The sequence below is a fragment of the Artibeus jamaicensis genome, unplaced genomic scaffold (genome assembly GCF_021234435.1).
Source record: "Artibeus jamaicensis isolate MK-2021 breed Jamaican fruit bat unplaced genomic scaffold, CSHL_Jam_final contig_469, whole genome shotgun sequence".
Taxonomy (NCBI): domain Eukaryota; kingdom Metazoa; phylum Chordata; class Mammalia; order Chiroptera; family Phyllostomidae; genus Artibeus; species Artibeus jamaicensis.
Genome location: NW_026521847.1, coordinates 1,728,349 through 1,748,699, shown reverse-complemented (window position 1 = coordinate 1,748,699; position 20,351 = coordinate 1,728,349). Strand labels below are relative to the sequence as shown.

At 47.6% G+C, this 20,351-nt stretch overlaps 1 protein-coding gene across 3 annotated transcripts in view; it reads right to left on the bottom strand.

Annotated features, from left to right (window-relative positions):
- The window catches only part of GABBR1 (gamma-aminobutyric acid type B receptor subunit 1), a 32,476-nt gene extending 12,770 nt beyond the window's left edge, over positions 1–19,706 (bottom strand). The window contains exons 1-11 of one of the 3 annotated variants that reach the window (XM_037167078.2): positions 19,393–19,706; positions 18,909–19,002; positions 18,080–18,283; positions 17,171–17,356; positions 15,812–15,832; positions 14,242–14,402; positions 10,834–10,968; positions 10,328–10,498; positions 9,216–9,317; positions 8,787–8,852; positions 8,144–8,335 (exon numbers count right to left, since the gene is read on the bottom strand). In XM_037167078.2, coding sequence (XP_037022973.2) covers positions 8,144–8,335; positions 8,787–8,852; positions 9,216–9,317; positions 10,328–10,498; positions 10,834–10,968; positions 14,242–14,402; positions 15,812–15,832; positions 17,171–17,356; positions 18,080–18,283; positions 18,909–19,002 — 1,332 coding nt within the window. In that variant the 5' untranslated portion in view covers positions 19,393–19,706. The remainder of the gene's footprint in view (positions 1–8,143; positions 8,336–8,786; positions 8,853–9,215; positions 9,318–10,327; positions 10,499–10,833; positions 10,969–14,241; positions 14,403–15,811; positions 15,833–17,170; positions 17,357–18,079; positions 18,284–18,908; positions 19,003–19,392) is intronic. The other 2 variants (XM_037167079.2, XM_037167080.2) reach the window with 2 other exon arrangements.
- Between the last annotated feature and the right edge of the window lie 645 nt (positions 19,707–20,351).

Sequence of the window (20,351 nt, the reverse complement as noted above, 5' to 3'; positions counted from 1 at the left end):
GTTTAAAACACTGATAGTCAGGATGCTCACAGAAATGGTTGAGTATGGTCACAAAATGGAGGAAAAAGTGAAGGCTATGCAAAGTGAAATGAAGAAAAATATATAGGGAACGAACAGTAAAGGAAAGGTAACTGGGACTTAAATCAACAATTTGGAACAGAAGGAAGTAATAAACATTCAACCAGAACAGAAAGAAGAAACAAGAATTCTCAAAAATAAGGAATGGCTTAGGAACCTCAAGGACAACTTTAAACATTCCAACATCTGAATCATAGGAGCACCAGAAGGAGAAGGAAACAGCAAGAAACTGAAAACTTATTTGAAAAAATAATGAAGGAGAACTTCCCTAATCTGGCAAAGGAAACAGACTTCCAGTAGTCTAGGATGCCCAGAGAGTCCCAAAGAAGCTGGATCCAAGGAAGCACACAACAAGGCACATCATCATTACATTACCCAAGATCAAAGATAAAAGAGAGAATCTTAAAAGCAGCAAGAGGAAAGGAGAGAGTTACCTACAAAGGAGTTCCCATCAGACTATCACCTGATTACTCAAAAGAAACCTTGCAGGCAAGAAAGGGCTAGAGAGAAGTATTCAAAGTCATGAAAGGCAAGGACCTATATCCAAGATTGTTCTATCCAGCAAAGCTATCATTTAGATTGGAAGGGCAATAAATTGCTTCCCAGATAAAGTCAAGTTAAAAGAGTCCATCATCACTAAGCCTGTATTGTATGAAATGTTAAAGAGACTTAACTAAGAAAATGAAGATCAAAAATATGAACAGTAAAATGACAACGAATACAACTATCAATAATTGAACCTAAAAAAACCAAAAGCAAAAACAAACTAAGCAAACAACTAGAACAGGAACAGAATCATAGAAATGGAGGTCATATGGAAGGTTATCAGTGGGGGAGAGAAGGGCGGAGATCGTGGGAAAAAGGTATAGGGAGTAAGAACCGTAACTGGTAGGAACAAAATAGACAAGGAAAGGTTAAAAATAGTATAGGAAAGGACTTCCGCCAAGATGGAGGCATAGATGGATATCCGTGCCTTCTCACACAACCAAGTTTAGAGACAACTAAATATTAGCAACAGAAAACACAGCCAGAACACAGAAAATTGAACTTTTCGGAAGTCTGTTAACAACAAATTCTTCAGTCTGACCGGTAAGGGGTGAAACCAGCAGCTGGTGGAGCAGGGTTGCACAGGAAAACTCAGTCAGACGGACTCAGGCGTGCAGAATCCAGGTGCAGGGTTGGACCTAGTAAGCTACCGAGCAAGCGACCAAGTGAGCGACCGCGGGGAAACAGCAAGGGAGCAGGGCTGTGGGTTGACTGTGGTCGCGCATTTGTGCACAGATAGACAAGCGAGGGAGTGGGCGATTGGACTGGGACCCAGCGGGTCCCCACAGCAAGCGGCAGGGAGGGCGCTGCCATTTCGCTGCTCTGACCCCACCTCTGCATACAGCGTCATAACCCAGTGACTCTGAGTGGCCCGGCCCTGGTGAACCACCTAAGGCTCTGCTCCTCACCCAGGGGTGCAAAACAGCAGAGGGTGCTGCCATTTCTCCGCTCTGACCACGCCCCCACATACAGCATCACAACCCAGAGACCTGGGAGTCCAAGGCTCCGCTCCTCACACTTAAAGGGTGCAAACAGACCAAAAATGGCTCAAGAAGATCTCAAAGCCCCAGAGCCTATAAATCTAAGCGATGAAGAAATAGCAAAACTCTCAGATGCACAGTTTAAACACTGGTGATCAGGATCCTCACAGAACTGGTTGATTATAGCCACAAATTAGAGAAACATATGAAGGCGAAACTAATTGAAACGAATGGAATTGCACAGGAAACCAATAGCAATGAAAAGGAAACTGGGACTCAAATCAATGGAGTGGACCAGAAGAAAGCAAATAATGGCCAAACAGAAAAGAGTCAAGAAGCAAGAATTCAAAGAAATGAGGAGAGTCTTAGGCACCTCCAGGACATCTTTAAACGCTCCAACATCCGAATTATAGGGGTACCAGAAGGGGGAAAGGAACAGCCACCAGTGGAAAACTTATTTGAACAAATAATAAAGGAGAATTTCCCCAATCTGGCAGAGGAAATAGACTTCCAGGAAATCCAGGAAGCTCAGAGAGTCCCAAAGAAGTTGGACCCAAGAAGAAACACACCAAGGCACATCATAATTACATTAGCCAAAATTAAAATGAAGGAGAGAATCCTAGAAGCAGCAAGAGCTAAGGGGACAGTCACCTACAAAGGAGTCCCCATCAGACTGTCAGCAGATTTCTCAAAAGAGACCTTACAGGCAAGAAGGGGCTGGAAAGAGGTATTCCAAGTCATGAAATCCAAAGACCTACAACCAAGATTGCTCTATCCAGCAAAGCTTTCATTTAGAATGGAAGGACAGATAAAGTGCTTCTCAAGGAGATAAGATCAAATTCAAGGAGTTCATCATCACCATACCCTTATTATATGAAATGTTAAAGGGGCTTATCGAAGAAAAAGAAGTTAAAGAAACATGAACAGTGAAAGGACAACAAACTCACAGTTATTAACAACCACACCTAAAACAAAAGCAAACTAAAAGGACAGTTAGATCAGGAGTGGAAACATAGAAATGAATATCACATGGAGGGTTAGCAACAGGGGAGTGGGAGGAGGAGAAGGGTGGAGAAGGTACAGAAAATAAGTAGCATAGACAGTAGATAGAAAATAGATGGGGGGGGGGCAAGAATAGCATGGGAAATATAGAATCTAAAGAACTTGAGACACATGGTCATAAACTAAAGGGGGGGTAATGGTGGGGACGGGGGGGTAGGGTGGAGGGGAATGAAGGGGGGAATAGAACAACTGTAACAGCATAATCAATAAAAAAAATTTTTTTAAAAAGAATAGTATAGGAAATAGGAAAGCCAAGGAACTTATATGTAGGACCCATGGGCATGAACTAGAAGGAAGAATGCTGGAGAAAGGGGTGGTGGGAGGCAGAGGGGTATAAAGAGAAGAAAACAGATGGGACAACTATAATAGCATAATCAATAAAATACACTTAAAAAATGTGTAACTCGGAGAAAGAGCCTTCATGTAAACTATAGGTGACAATGATGCATGAATGTAGGTTCACCATTTGTAACTGCTTTGTAGTATGTTGATAATGAGGGAACCTATACATGTATAAGGTCAGGGGAACATACAGAAAATATCTGCACCCTCCTCTCAACTTTGCTGTGGACTTAAGCTGCTTTAAAAACAATAAAGTATTTTTTAAATGTTAAGTGTTTAAACACCTAAACACTTAAATGTTTAAGTGTTTTTGGATGTATAAATATAGGTGAATGAATTCCAATTCTAACTAATTCATTTACCTGCTATTAATCTCAAACAAGTCAGTAAACCTTAGTAGTTGCTTATTCAGCTTTAAAATGAGAATAATACTACCTTGAAGAGTTATTATAAAGAAGAAATAACACATGTATAAAATGCTGGGTATAAAGCAAGTTACATTTTTGTGAATTCACATCTTCATGAATTTTTTTTGTCTCTCAGCTTCATCTTTGTCACTATTACTGAGCTCTACAATCCAGCTCAGTGTTTTCAGTCCTATATTTCCAATTATCTCTAAAGCATCTGTAACTATATGGTCAATGATCTCAAGTTAAAAATATCTAAGACTAAGCTCAATTTTCATCACTCCCCAACACTTCCCAGGACATGAGATTAAATATCCTTAGAATCACCTGCAGGGGTGTATAACCCGCAGCCCGCTGTCCGCATGCGGCTCAGGATGGCTATGAATATGGCCCAATGCAAAATTGTAAATTTACTTAAAACATGAGGTTTTTTTGTGATTACAAGTTACAATGTATTTAATGTATGGCCCAAGATGACAATTCTTCTTCCAGTGTGGCCCAGACACACCAAAAGGTTGGACATCCCTGTGGGCTTACATTCTTTCAAATCACCAAGTTCTCTTAATTCCTTTGTTGAAATATCTCATTAATATCATCCCTCCCTACACAGAATAGCAGCTAATATTTATATTGTTCATACAATGTACCAGGCACTTTTTTAAAGTACATATATCAACTTATTTAATCCTTAAATAATCTAATGAGGTTTATGGCCCTTTCTAGAGATAAGGAAACTGAGGCACAGAAAAGTTCAACCTGTCTGAAGTACTGCTAGTGCATAGCAGGATGCAAACCCAGGCAGCCTCACGTCAAAGTCGCAACTCTTCCTAACCATCCTACACTGCTTCTGAAAGCTGAAATGTCTCTATTCTAGAGCATCTACTGAGCAGGCAGCAGTTAGCCTGAGGCTTTCTTTTTCTTTTATAATTTTTTAATTTGGTTTCTTTTAGAGAGGGAAAGAGAGAGAGAGAAACATGGATTTGTTATTCTACTTATTTATGCACTCACTGGTTGATTCTTGTATGGGCCCTGACCAGGGTTCAAACCGACAATGTTGGTGTATCAGGACAATGCTCTAACCAACTGAGCTACCTGGCCAGGGCAGGCTGAGGCTTTCTGAGCAGTCCTTCGGCCACCAAGTCTAACCAATCTGCAGTTCAAAGTAAATGCTCCATCACAAAATCACCCAATAGGGGAGGACTCATCCACTCTGCATGATACCACTCTCACATCCTCCTGGCTCCAGATCACTACCACTACCACATTTGGCTCTGGTGGTATCACTGACCCCTACACAACTAAAGTAAACAAAAACATCTTCCCCTTTGGGTTGGCAAATATAGAGCTGTCAATTTTCAAATGGAAATGTTACTAGGCAGTTTAAGGAGAAGAGAACAATAAAAATTCCATAATTCACAGAAATTAGTAAAGTAACTAACTTCAAATTTATGATAGTAACTTTTTCCAGCTCTGTCTAGCTGTTCCTATATGTGAGAATGAATGCTCAACAGTGATCTAAAATATGTAGACTGAGGTAGTTTTTTTTTTTAAAGATTTTATTTATTTATTTTTAGAGAGAGGGGGAGGGAAGGAGAAAGAGAGGGAGTAAAACATCAATGTATGGTTGCCTCTCATTCACCCCCTACTAAGGACCTGGTCCGCAACCCAGGCATGTGCCCTGACTGGGAATCGAACCAGTGACTCTTTGGTTTGCAGGCCTGTGGGTTTTTATTTTATATTGTCCCCAGATCTGATGGGACCTTTACCCAATCAAAATTTACTCATTTTACTCACATTCTTACCCCCACCTCCCACCTGCCCCTCTAGCCCAGAGCTATAATAACCTTTCTCCAGAGCCCCTCTAGCTCATTCTCCCACATCTAACTCCTAAACACTCTTTCTCTAACCTAGGGTTTCTCAGTTTCTGCACTACTGACATTGGAGTATGGTAACTCTTTGTTGTGGGGGACTGTCTGGTACATTGTAGGACGTTTTAGAAGGATCACTGGCTTACCGACTAGACAACAGATATGACAACCAAAATTGTCCCTAGATATTGTAACCTCTGGTTGAAAACCACTGCTCTAACCAACAGTCCTCAAAATGTGGTCTCTAAACCAGAAGCATCAATTTCTCCAGAGAACTTGTCAGAAATGTAACCCTAAACCCAGGCCTACCCCTGAATCAGAGCTTCTAATGGAAAAGGCCCTTTTCCCTTATTAACTGACTTGACCTTCTGGGTAATTCTAATGGATGCTACACTTTCAGAACTATTCATCTAAATTAAAGGCCATCCTTGTAGAGTAAAGGCGACTCTGCTTCTTTGCTAAATTATCATGGCTCTGGGCCCCTAAGACCAATCCTTGCTTCTGATCTACTTTTCATGGACCTATAAAATCTCTCCCCTAGTTAACTGTTAAGGCTGCTTCTACCCTCTGGTAAATCTTGGCTTCTGCGCCTAGCATTTTAGTCTACTAAGCTTGCCTGGTGTCACTAGAAGCCCTATGAGCTCAAAGGCAGGTACCATTTTTCTCTAGAAAGCAAGAGTCAAAAGGAGACCTCTCTCCAATTCATTCTGCTCAAATGTCCCTTCATGCCCCCACCACATCCCTGCCTCCTGTGAGGGGCTCCTCCAGCTCCTGGGAAGGAGGCAGAAGCCACAACTGGAAGGTCCTGGCTCACAGCACCAACAAGCCTTTTCGACATCACTTTCCTAGGTTCTTGAGGATGACTCACCTATCAAGTGAACTTCCAGAATGTTTCCAATATATTTTCAACCAAGATACCTTACAATAGAGTCCCTTAGAATATCCCAGGACAGTATCCATAATCAGAGCCCACATGGCAAACGACTAACCCTTCATCACAACACGAAATCTTCTTTCTCTCTTATTCATAAACTGCCAACACTTAAATAGTGTTAGCCAATAAAAGTAAAAACTTTTTAGCAGACTTCATGGTTTTCCATGGAAGATAAAGAGGGCAGAGTGGTTTGGACTCAGATTCAATTAGGGTTCAATACCAGCCTGACCACTCAGTAGTTTCATGACCTGGGACAAGTAACTTAACCTCTCTGAGTCTCAGCTTCCTAGCCTATAAAATAGAAATGAAAAATCTACATCAGAATATTGCTGTGAGGATCACTGAAATTATGTATGCAAGCTCCTGGTTTACTACACAAATGCAATTATTACTACAACTTTGTTTTAATGAGATATTTGGAGGGTTTTATAACCATTAGCTCACCCCTAGCAATCTGTCCAAGCAGGTATTCCAGACCTGGGGCTGCCCTTCGTATAATAAGCAGACACACAAGTAGCCCTAGCCAGCCCATCCAAGATTCTGTATTCCTTAAGATGCAGTGCTTCCTCCCCCCCATACCCTACTCACTTGTGCCCCATACCTGCAAAGGCCGCCTCAGCCTTCCTAAATCAGAGGATGTGTCTTCTAGCTCTAGGTCTGACACTAACCAGCTATCTGGGGTGAAATAATTTCAAAGTCTCCTTTACATCTAAAATTGTAAGATCATTTAAAAACCATCAGGAAGAGCCAAGCTAATTGGCATCAATCAGAAGTGAATATAAAACACCCTGTCCAGGTATCTCAGTTGTTTAAAGCACCATTCCATTATGCCAAGGTTACAGGTTTGATCCCCAGCCAGGGCACATAAATAAGTGAACAAATTGATGTTCCTTTCTCTCTCTCTCTCTCCCCCCCCCAAACTCCCCCACCCTGCCTCAAATCAATGTAAAAAAATTTTTTTTGGCTGGACAGAGGTATTCCAAGTCATGAAAACCAAAGATCTACAACCAAGATTGCTCTACCCAGCAAAACTTTCATTTAGAATGGAAGGACAGATAAAGTGCTTCTCAGATAAGACCAAATTCAAGGAGTTCATCATCACCAAGCCCTTATTATATGAAATGTTAAAGGGACTTACCTAAGAAAAAGAAGATAAAAAAGATGAACAGTGAAAGGACAGCAAACTCACAGTTATTAAGAACCACACCTAAAACAAAAGCAAACTAAGAGGATAGCTAGATCAGGAGCAGAACCATAGAAATGAAGATCTCAGGGAGGGTTAGCAATAGGGGAGTGGGAGGAGGGGAAGGGGGGAGAAGGTACAGAAAATAAGTAGCATAGACAGGAGATAGAAAATACATAGGGGGAGGGTAAGAATAGTAGGGGAAATACAGAATCTAAAGAAATTGAGACACATGTTCATGAACTAAAGGGGGAAATGGTGGGGGAGGGGTATGCAGGGTGGAGGGGAAGGGAGGGGGGAATAGAGCAAATGTAATGGCATAATCAATAAAAAAAAAAAAAATTTTTTTTAAGTAGTTAGTATAAACCAACTCTAAAAATCTCTAAAATCACCAAGAAAATAAAATGTATTTCTGCCCAGGAACACTGCTCTTATAAAGGTGTGCTTATGTATATAGCACCTATCAATAAATTATCATTAATACCTCTCCCTCATTTCATTTCTTGCTAACTGTTCTTTGTTTCCATGAACAGCCTTTATACTCATTAAACCACTCTCATCTCTTCTCTCTCCCAGAGCAGAAGTGGAACCCATGGAAATACGATGTAAAAAGAAGCTCAAAGTGGGTAGAGGCCCCTTGCCCCCTGCACCTCCAAACACCACACCTGTTCCCCTCCCCTTTGAGACTCCCTCAGACCTCCCCACCTGCCCAAGTGTCAGCTTCCAAGTTCCCACAATCTCACCATGTTGGAAATGCTGCGGGTATTGGCAGGGTTCAGCATGACGATCTCAGTGGTGATGTGACCTTCCACCGCCTCAGTCATCTCGTCTACCGTGCAATTGATGGATGGGTCATAGGTCTTGAACCAATTGTCAGCATACCACCCAATGAGGAACCAGACATACTTCTTCCCGAAGAGTCGCTCCTTGTACACCTAAATACAAAGAAGAAAGAGGGCTGAGTCTCTGTTTCTTTTTTTTTTTCCCTTTTCTCACTTGTCACTATTCACCCTCTTGGGAATCAGAGAAGAGCAGAGAACTGAAAAGAGAAATCTACAAGTCTTGGTGGGGGGTGGTAGGAAAGGCTCTACTCTTCCTCCTAAATTTCTCCCCAGCCTCTATTTTCAAGTGGCCTTTAACAGCCAGTAAGGAATGATGGGATCCACAGGCTCCTCCAGAAATACAACGTGGAAGGAAAATAAGATCTGTGCCATGTGTGCGAGAAGCCAAGAGATGGAGTCAAAGCCAACAGATGGGGACATCATATTAATCAACATCTCATATCATTTGCTATCAACTTCAGCAGAAATGCAGAGAGAGATCCCATGAGACACCCAAGGCAAAGAGCCCGCCCAGTCCCCCTCCCTATTCAGATTCCAACTCCACCTCACAAAAAACTTTGCGAGCTTCAGTCTCATAGAAAAGTCCCACGATGATTCGAGCATCCTGGCGCTACACAATGGAGAGAAAAACAGCACTAAGTGTATCTGGAATGCTGGAGGGGCTAAGCCAAGTGCTCTTACAGCTGTGATTTTCTGACCCAAAGGGTTTAGTGCACAGTTCTATTCAATAGGTGATAGATATCAACTGGAAGATGGAGATAAACTTCCCCAGGAGATGACTGTCATGGAGGTGTTAGCCAACACAGTGGCAATCATACTGTAAGTGTATCAAATCAACATGTTGTGTACCTTAAGCCTACACAATGTTATATGTCGATTACATCTCAGTTTATAAACAAAATAACCAACATTCCCCCACCTGACTCTCCTCTCCAACCCACCACTGTCACCCAGACATTCCAATCATCCCCACCTTAAGGTTTTTGACAGGCACAGCTGGGTCTGAGAAGAAACTCTGGCGGAAAGTAATCTCAATTCCAGCCTCCTTTACTCGTTCCTCTAGATCATCCAGAGTCTTGAGTGGGAATGAAAAAGAGAAAACATGGGGTGCACAGTGGGCAAAGACCAGAGATCTTACCTGCGATTGCGCAATGAAGGAACAGCAGCAGTGTGAACCTTCTTCCTTCAACACCCCCTGTCCAGGAGTGCTCAAAGGAAAGCACCTGGAATCCCAGGATATGGCTTCCAAGTGAGCAGGAGCATGGTGAGCCCTCCTGAGCTTCTATGTCCAGACAAGTCACACCCATTCACTCCCCGCCCCCCCCCTTACCACTGACGGCAAAAATAGGAGAAAAGGAAACAGAAGAACCAGGAAAAGACAAGACAGGATCTGATATAGATAAGATAATATCAATCTCAAGAGGCAAGTGAGCAGAGAGACAAAAGGACCACAGAAGAATGTACTGAATCATTAACAAAGTTGGGGGGAAGATTAAAGGGCCATTGAACATAGGGGTGAATAGAAGATTCAAATAGAATAAAAGAGAGGAAGCAACTGTTCTTTTCAGGCAGATCATGTGTTTCCTCTCTACTTCCACCTTCCCTTGTTTGTCAGCATCTCTCTGAGTCAGTTTTACCTGACCCGTGTTCACATATTTGTCTTTCCACCTGTCTCCATCTTTCTCTCCTTCTCTGTGCCTGCACCCACTTCCACAGCTCCACCCTGCTATTCCCATTCACACCCACCCACCAGCCCCATGAGCAACTCTGGAATCTGCTACCTGGGTTCCTATCACATATTCTCTCCCTTACTGTGTCCTGACTTTAATAGACCTGGGTCATTTGGGAACTACCTGTCTGGGGAACAAAGCATCAAAGTGGGGGAAAAGCCCTAAAACCACAAAGTTGAAGAGGATCCTAAAAATTAAACTTGTCTGTTCCTCTAGCTATAGAAAGAACATACACTTAACCCCCTTGTGTTCTCTTGTGATAAAGAATCAGGATCTTCCCCCCCAAATGGATTCCATGTCACATCCCTCCGCACTGCAGTTGGAGTGAAAGCCCGTTTACCCAGGTCCTCCTCACCGATGTGAAGACTTCGGTGGTCTGCTGGATGGTGGCAATCTTCTTCCAGCCCCACTTTTCAAAAAGTTTCACACGGGTAGGATTATGCAACGTGGCTGATGGATGAGTTCGAAAGAATGTAGGGAAACGCTGCCGGTTTGACAGGGCTGGTGAGCTGGAGCCATAGGAAAGCTATGAGGGACAGGAATAAGGCAACAGGGGATGTCACACGTGGACTCCAGCAAGAACTGCCAAGAGCTGCCAAGACAGCTTCCAACCTTGCCCACTCTCTCCAAGTGCCTCTACTTCTGCCCTGGGAAAGCAATTCTCAAAGGCCCACACACCCTCACAATCAAGATGCTCCTTCCCTGATCTGACTTCAGCCTGGCAGCTGCAGCACAGCCAGGACACTGTTGCTAGGAGGCCAGTTAGTTCAGATCTGCAAAGAGCTCTGAATCTTGGAAGCTGTCCTCTTAAATACACCCAAAAGAGAATAGCCTGTCTTCTGACCCCCAAGCCCCACTTACCACAATCAGGTTCCACATCCTGGCAGCCTCAGCCACAAGCGTGGAGACGGAGCTGCAGCCGGGCATGAGGATGATCTTGATAGGGTCATTGTAGAGCAGCTCATACAGGTACTTGGTGGCTTGGCCTGGGTCACACTAAATGGGGGTGGGGGAGAGGTGGGCTCTCCTAGAGGTCCTCTGATCCCTGCAACTCTCACTCTTTTATTTTTCCCACTAAACCTAGTTACTTCCCCCAACTACCCAGCCCTCTGCTAAAACCTTTTTGTCATTATTGCCATGTTCCTCTCCTTCCTGGCATCCGTTCCCATTTTCTCGGTTCCCTGCACCTATTAAATACCCTCTCTGTCTTCCAGCTGGTGCTAACCCATATCCTTTCCTCCACAACCTTTGGTCAGTATAAATGCATATACCCCTTCTCTCCTTCCAGCTCATCAAGATATCCCTACCACCTTCCCTCCATCACTCCTACTCCTTACCATGCTTCTATGCTCCAAACATCTGTGCATAGAAGAGTCTGCAGGAACATGAACAAACTCTCCACAAGTCCCCAGACAGCCTCCTCAAAGCCAGTTTAGAAAAATTCCTCCCTCACCTCTGCAAACTCCCTCTCCCCATCTTCCTTTCTTCCTTCTTTCCTTCCTTCCTTCCTTTTTTCCTCCCTCTTCTCCTCAGAGGCTAGCGATAAACAACAGAGAGCAGGAACAAGTCCACTAGGGAGTCTAGATCAGCATCCATCCCCTCCTGCTGGGTCCTGACATTTGATGGGCCCATTAGAAAAAGAGACACTTAAGGCTGGGGGAAGAAACAAGGATGAGGGAAGAATAAGTAGAATGATATTCAAGAAACTAGATACTTTCAGGGGTGACTGAAGGAGAGGCATAGAGATGGGAAAGCAATCAATGCAGAAAACTTGAGAGGAAAGGAATACTGGGAGAAGGGGAAGTGGGGGAGGAAGATCGCAGGGTCTCCTACTGCCTGTTGCCCTCCTGCTGAAAGATGACATTTCAGAAGCTGCTGGAGCCCCAAAGGAAGAAATGAAAGCCAGTGGGGAGCCAAGGCAGAGGGGACACAAATAGGAAGCACAGGGGACTGGGGAAGATGAAACAGGGAGGGCAAGGTACAAGGACATAAAGAAGGCCCCCTAGCATCTGCTCACTTCCCACTGAGCCCTGACATTTGGGACACTGTGGGAAGTTGGAGAAGGGAGACTCAGGGAGGCTGGCAGAGTCTGAAGAGCCAACAGGAACCCAGGACTCTGCTGCCCACCTGCCCCCACTGCCAAGGGCAGTGCTCAATGGCTGTTTTTTGAAGGTTCTTCATCTCCCCTACTTGGGCACCTTTGCATATCTTTCAGTTCTCAGGTCCCACCTACCTGACCTCTCCCAGCATCTGTTACTCTAGATCCTACCCCAGCTTCCCCCAAGGCTCCTCAGTGACCCTTCCTTGTCTAAAGAAAAGGTGGTTAGGAACAACAAGAACATATATAAGGTACATACAAACAGGGCAATGTATGCTCCCCAAATGTCTCTTCCTTTGTATCTGTATCCCTCCCTACTTCTTCTCACACCTCTTTCCCCTTCCACAACCAGCGCATTCCTACAGACTTCCCCCATCACGTGATTCTCGCCCAGCCCTAATACACACCTCCTCTGTTCTCCCACTCCCCTGTTCTTGCAAGGACCGATATTTGCAGGCAGGAAACAACACATTCCGGCTTGTCTGCCTTCCATCTCCCCCTTGCTGCCTCTGATATTTTCTCCTCCATCTCCCTTCTCTCAGGTACCCCCCATCTGCTCCCCAACACCTCCGGGGACTCACCTGTCATCGTGGATGAGTCTGACCTCCCTGTGATCCCCATCACAAAGCTTACATCCATCCCTCCCTGTCTCGCCCTAGAAACCCACCCCCAGAGCCAATTACTTCTCTTGCTCTCCTAATCTGGACCCTTCCATCAGATGACCCTCTTCCCACTCTGCCTCTCCTGCCCTAAAACCTAATTCTCTTCCTGAGCCTTGTTACTCTTCCCATTAACATCTGGGGTTAGCTACACAGGCACCCATCAGGACAAATTTTTACTGTTAAAAATGCAGACCCTTAGGACTCATCCCCAACCAAGGAATTAGAATCTGTATATTTAACAAAGTCCTGCAGTGATGCTTATGCGCAATGAAGTTGGAGAATCACTGTCAGAGATTGACTTGAACTTGAAGTCAGAGACCTGAAGCTCCCTCTCCAAGCCCTTGTGCTCTCTTCTCCCCAAGCTCTCTGCCTTCAATCCCACTCAGACCCTCCCTCGAGTACCTATTTCTAGATATAGATTACTGTTCTAAAGCATGAATATAAATCCTCAGTTCACCCCAGAGGTGAGGTCACCAAATCTTTACCTCTGTACTTTATTTCACTCTCCCCCAATCCCTTAAGTCACTGGGCCACAGGTCAGAGAAGATAAATGTGAGGTCCCAAATTTCCTTCCTCCCTGTGTCACATCCTTCCCCACACTCCCAATTATTTAGGTAGCAAATAGGAGAGGGAAAGGAAACTTACAGGGCCATCCCCTGCTACACCTAGACTTAAATTTCTTTACCTTCCCCACTCCCTCTTCCTCACTTCTTTAACCCTACATCCCATTTCCTGTCTCTCTCACTGCTCAGCCTCCCTCATTGCCCCTCCCTCACTGCCATCCTTTCCCAGTCCAGTTCTGCTGCCTATATCCTGATTTCTCTCCACCCCCACACTATTGTGGGGGCTCCCAGGTGGACCTCTAATCCAATTCATTTTCCCAGTGTCTCTGCTCATCTCTTGACCATGAATCTGCCTTCCCCAACCACATATGTTATACAGTCTCACAGTCCAGGAATCCACAGGATTAGGGTCGAGAAGTCAGGTGGGGTTCTTCACTACCTGCTATTTTTTTGTGATAAACTAGAGCTATCAAGTCCCTTCCCAAAGTGTTTTTCATTTGGTCCCTAATTCCTTCCAGCTCAAAACCAATGTCAAGATTTATTTACCTTGTTACCATAGTAAATGTAAATCCCATACAGTTCCCCACCTCTGACATTCTCTCCATCCCCCAACCCATCATCCCAGAGTTAGCTTACTCCCCAGAGAATCAGGCTCAGCTTGTACCCTAAATCCATCACCGGCTTCCCCAAACCCCAGCATTTCCATGGGTCTCTGAGAACAGGAGGGTCTGCCTTGCAACGCAACTAACCATCTTGAACCCTTAAACCCTCATCTTGAACCTCCAGCCCCTGTGACTCTCCCCAAGCTCTTGCACTCGCAGCCCTTCTCCTGCTAGTCACATATGGGAGGGGTACACCTACAAATCCCAGAAATGACTTTGACTGTGATGGCCTGGCCCCTGCTCTCCAAGCCTCCCCACCCATCCACTCCCCTGTCCAGGGCTACCTTGCTGTCGTGGTGGATGAGCTTGAGCTCGTAGTCCGGCAGAATGTCCCTGCGGCTATTCACGTCCTCCAGGGCCATCTCCACCGCGGGTTGGCAGGCCTGGCCCCCTGGCCAGCCCCCACTCATGGGAAACAGTGCCCCGATGTATACCGCACGCCGTTCTGAGGAGGAGTGCGGGGGAACCCGCAGGTGAGGCCGAGGGAGATGGGGGGAGTGGGAGGCCCACACCACCGGAGCCACCCCCACCGCTATGGCCACCAGGAGGGGCAGTGGCCACCCCACCCGGGTAGTGGCGTCCCCTGGACCCATGGCAGGGAGAGAGGGGGAGGTAGCTGCTTGGGGAGGAGGAGCTCAGGGGGGACACTTGTCCTGGGGAGGGCTGCTGAAGGGGTGTCGAGGAGGCCTCTCCATCCCTGGTTTTGTGGAGCGGAAGGGACAAGGGCCTCGAAGAAGCAGGGAAGGTTGGCTTCCTAAGGTCCCCACGGCTCTAGCTTCCTCCACCGTCTCCACCAGCCACCACCTCCTCGCCACTGACTGACCAAACGAGGGGAGGAGGGAGAGAGAGATGCTGGGATGGACGGGGCTCTGACGTCACTGGAGACGCGGAGGGGGTGGGGCTGGAGTTGAGGGAAAAAGGGGGGCGGGGATAGAGACCAGCGCAACCTTGGGAAAGACAACCAGAGCGGAGGGGGGAGAGGGAGATAGCGATAGAAAAGGACGAGGAAGGGGCATTGTGGGAGCAAAAAAGAGGGGGAGGGGCCTGCCAGGAGTGCGAGGCAAGAATGCTGGAGCATTAAGCAGAGAGGGGCAGATTAGGCAAAGAGGAGTGGGACGCGGGAGGAAAGGGGCTGGGCCAGGGCGTCTCAATGGGAGAGCAAATAGACGGTGCACGGTGAGGGCTGGGATGGGAGGGGCTGAACGGTTTTGGAGAGATAGTGGGTGGAGAATGGGGTGCAAAAAGGAGTGATGAGAACAGAAGTAGAAAACAAGGGGCTGGGAGGCTGTTGAAAGGGTGATGGGAAAAGAAACTGAGATAACAAAGAGAAAAAGGATGAAGGGAAGGAACGGGTAAGGGAGGAGCTAACGGAAGGAGATGAGGCTGGGCCAGGGGTGAGAAAGGTGGGACAGCTGACAGAGTCCTCAGAGCCCTCGAGAGGGGTAATGTTCTAGGGAAGGAAAAGGTTCTCGAGAGGGTTTGAAGGTACCCCCCCCCCCCAAGGGAAAGACAAGGGGGAAGCTCAGGGCATCCCAGCACCCTGCTGCCCCCTGCTGGGGCTTTGCCATTTGGCCGAAGCAAAGTCTGGGAGAAGGAGGCGCTGAGGGAAAGGCATCCAGGCAGGGAGATGGGAGAAACCAGGGCCTAGCAAAAAAAACAAAAACAAAAACAAAAACAAAAACAAAAAAAACGGGACTAGAGGCAGGAAACAGGTAGGGAAAGGACATCCCGGTCGTAAACTGGGGTGACTGGGGAAGGTTGAGAGGGCTCTAAGGGCAGAATCCGGGCGGGTGGAGGGTAAAGAGTGATGGGACAGGGTATTGCAGTGCACGCGATAAGGGTTTCTCAGCTCACCTGAGTGTGGTATTCGGTTCACTGGCAGCAGGAAAGACGGGATCAAAGAGTTATGACTGGCGCCCAGCTTCCCTGGCCTCAACCCCAGCCCCCTCCCACACCTGTTCATGCTGAAAGGAAGACAGGGGAGAGGGGGAGATTCTGGTACCTTTCTCTGGAAAGGATACCTTTCTGAGGGGAGGGTGCCTGGATAAGAGCAAGGCGGACTGTGGGTCAGGACTTTTTAGTTTTCTTCTTTTATTTTTCATAAGACAGCAGAATTTAAGACAGAAATGCCTACAGCTAAGACATGGGCAGATCCTGGTTTGTAGAGCTTAAATATTATAAAAGTTGGGGGCCTGTCTTTTAGAGAAAATAATTACAAATACAATTGGTTTTAAGCTATTGCTGTTAAAACATCTTAGGCAATTTTTATAAAATACCTATGACCATGTGAAAACATTATTAGAGCTCTCTACATCATTAGAGCACAAGAAAAGACCTGTGTAAATGAAGAAATCTAAAGCTTAATTTTCATTTGTTTCATAGTTAACCCACCCCTCTATGGGACCCCTAATTTCCAGAATGGAATGATAAACTACATGCAGAATAAATAACTGAGAATCTGAGAATGTTGAAAGAGTCTACAAGGGAAGAAGAAGCAAAAAGTATGCCTGTATCCCAGGAGAGGAGGCTACAGAGGGAAAATCTATGTGACTAAGAAAGAGGGAAACTTGCCAAACTAGATGGCAGAAAAGGTGATGAACACGAGACCAACTCCCTGGGTGAATGATGGAGGTTGTCTGACTCCCCCATTCCTGGGTTGTCCTTAGTGCTGACAGTTTCGCCCACCCCCCAGTTAAAAGCCTTTTTCATTTTATTTTGATAATTTGCTAGCCCAGATATTCTTTCCAATCTTACTAACTTTTCTAAGTATGACATGATTTATTTCTAGGTCTGTACAATAATTCAGTTATACAGTGAAGGGAGAGGGATCAATTTTAGAAGAAGTTTATGCATAGAAAGTTCTAAGTTTAGAGAAAGGGAGTGAGAACAGGGAAAACTGGAGTATTTAAATTTTAAGAAGGGTAATGGAGGGTGAGATTCATAATAGAAAAGAGAAAATGTGAGGTGTAAGAACTATAAGTGGGGAGAAGATATAAAAAGAGAAAGGTAAAGAAAGGAAGCCCTAAGCCAACATAGGTAAAATGGAAACTGAGGACTGCAGGAGGAAGTCTGAGGCAGATGGATGGAGAAAGGAGTTGGGCTTTCACTTCTCCCTCCCCAAAGCCCCAGTTTTGTATAGCACCCATTCTGTCCCTCCATTCCCAGCCCACTCTATGCTCTCATCAGCTGCATGCAGGCAGCTGTTCCCCTCACCCTGGCAGTGGGGCTTGGGGCTGCTCCACTGGCCCTGACTACAGACACTCCGGGAGCCGCCCACCAGATGGAAGTCTGGGTCACACCGAAAATCCACTCGGGCTCCGTCCAGGGCTGGGAGATCCCCACCCGTCAGGAACACCTTCCCATTTTCCAGCATCAAATAAGACTTGGAGCAGATTCGGACTGTGGAGAGACAGGAAGAGAGAGAGACAGGCAGGTTGGAGAAGGCTCCTTCCTCTTAGAGAGCAGGAGGCTCAGCTTTGGGTTCAGACCCACAAGTATCCTACAGTGCAGGAAATCCAGTGTAAAAAGGATTAGCCTCTCAGCCTCCAGTCCTCCCTTAGCCTTGGAAGCATCCACATTCCCACAGGAAAAAACATTGCCACGTGGGGAGCCAAGATGGAGCTACAAGCACATAAAATGGGACCTCTTCAGTGGGTGGCTCCCTGGCTTTGTGTGTGTGTGTGGGGGGGGGGGCTTTAGATGCACAGTCAGATTTGCCTTTCTTATTCTAGTTGGTTTGTATTAATATTAAACTGTATTCTGTTTCTTAGGTATGGCGGTCTCTGCATTGGAGACAGAGATATTTGGAAATGTGATGAAATCATCTTAGAATGTTTTTGCACAATCTGCCATGAATACTACTCCAAGAAAATAACGCACACGATGAATAATCAGGTTATTTTATCAATGGTCAACGGCCTAATGAAGGAAGGATGCAATTAAATGTGCAGGCTGCTAACTTTACTGGCTCACACTGCACACAATAAAGTCCCTGTTAGGTAAATGTATTTGTGAGTTTAATTACACTGGATTTGAAGTGCTGACTTGCAAACAATAGTATTAAGTTTGAGGCAGGAAGAGGAATGGTCTTGAAGAAGGGGGGTACTTTCAGAGGCTACTCACCACAGCGGCTGGGTGTGTCCATATCTGTCCAGGAGCCATTTGCCAGGCACTTTCGGACCTTGGGCCCCACCACCTCGCGCTCTCCCCGGCACACATATTCAATTTCATAGTCCACAGGCAGGAAGTTGATAGCCTTCACCTGGTCACGAGTCAGGCCCCTGTACCTGATGCCCCCTTCCCAGGGCGGGTGTATGATCTGGCAACCTGAGGGGTGGGTCAAGAAGGAGTAAAGAAAGGAATGGCGGAGGGCAGAGTCATTGGGCACAAATGTAAGGAGACCCTAAGGTGTGGTCAATAGACAGGTGGAAGGCAGAGGGGATGGAATGGGATGCTCAGAGTGTCGGAGTGGAGATGGGTAAGAAACAAAACTCTGCTCAGAGCTAATGTTCTGCTCAGGGAACTCTGGGCAGATGGTAATGAGTCAGGGTTAAGTCTAATGAAAAAGCCCACAAGTTGGGAAGAAAGGGTGCTGCCTAGAGGTAAGGAGAATAGTAACTGAGAAACCGTAGGGGCGTGAGAAAGATTCAAAGAGAGCATTTGAGATGAATTAGGACGAGATGAGACGAGGGTCTTACAAGGCCACCTGGGAGAAACGTGGAACTAAGAAAAAGGCAGAACTGGAGTAGTAATGTGGGGCCAGAAAAGGGGTGTAGTTGAGAAAATAACGCAGGGTCACAGAGAGGTATAGCCTAGTACTGATGTGGGGGTGACAGAAAGGCTCTCAGGAACAGTCCAGTGGGCTAAGCAGACGTGCCTGCCTGACTGACAGGACAGGAATGAGGACCAGGAAAAATGGAGGGATGCCAGAAGTCGCGGGAAAAGGAAGCACCTTCAGAGGTGGCGTTGGGGGTCTGCGCCCCGCCCGCGCCCGGGGGGCTGAGGAAGAGTGGCGCCAGCAGCAGCAGCAGCAGCAGCAGCAGCATCTGAGTGAGAGGCGGCGGTGAGGACCGCATCGAGCCCCGCCGGCACCACCCGAACCCGGAGGTGGCCGGGCCCTCTCTGCCGTAGCTTCTAGGCTCCAACTCGACCCAGCCAGGGTTCGCGAAGAGAGCCCGGCGAGGGAGGCGGGGGCGGAGCCCCGGCGGGCGAGGGGAGAGGAGGAGAGAAACCCTGTCCACACCCTCCTCCAGACTCCCTCGGCCCCCCACCCTCCCGGGACTCCACCTCTTCTCCCCCGTGCCCCGTGGCTCTACAGCCCGGCTAACCCAGCTCCCCGACTACCTCCCCGCCGCCCCTGCTCTCCCCCAGCCTCGGGTCCCCGGCTCGGCCCTCCCCGCGTCCCTCCCAGCCCTGCTCCGGACCCCGGCTCCTACCTCGGCGCGCCGGCCCAGCTCCCCGCCGGTCCACGGCCTCAAGGCTCCAGGCCCGGCCGCTGCTCCCCGCTCTCCCTCCTCCTGACCCTCCTACTAGAATGCGGGCTCCGGCCCAGCCAGGGTCTCGGCCTCCTCCCTAGCTTTCCCCGACCCCACCCCCGTCTATCCTTCCCCGGGGCGGCGGCGGAGGCCGCGGGAGCCGCGAGCGAAGGAGGCGGCGCCGGGGACCCGGAACGCTCCCGGGCGGAGGGACGAGGCGGGTGCGGTAGAAGACCGGGCGGGGGGGAAGAGCGGGGAAACAGTGGGGAAGGAGGGCGGGGGAAGGGAGCCCGGCGGGGGGGGGGGGGGGAGGGCCCCTCCCACAGCCCGAGCCTGGGGAGCCGCCCTGGACCCCGGCCCCGCCCTGGACCGCACGCAGCGCGAGGGGCGGTGGTTAGCGCAGAGGGAAGGCTCGTGCACGTGCGCTCTCCACCGGACCCGCGGCGGAGGCCGCAGGACGACGTAGTAGAGGCGAGGAAAGCCCTGCCCAAGGCGCAGGAGCTGGCGTTGAGACAGGGAATCCAGGATGCAGGTGGAGAAAAATGGTTGCACAAAGAGAAGGCCGCTCTGGGTCTGAGTGAGAGGAGAGAAGCAGAGGCTAGGAGGAGAAGACAGGCGGGAGGGGAAGGAAAAGCCAGGGTCAGACAGTGGAGAGGAGGGCAGGAGCCCTCTAACTCCCCGAGCCTTCTAAGCGCAACAGAAGTTGCGCTTGATCAGAGTGGCGACACCGGTTCAGCAGTATTTCTACTTGCCTGTTCTGGGAAAGGAATGCGGAGAGAGAACTGGAAGCAAAAGATGGGGAGGGGAGTATCAAGGGGAGAAATTGAGCTAGTAGGAGGTTGGGGGGGGGGTCGCACAGACAAAAGGGCCTCCAAGAAGTGGACAGGAACCTGCATTATCTTCTGCAGTCCCACAAGGCC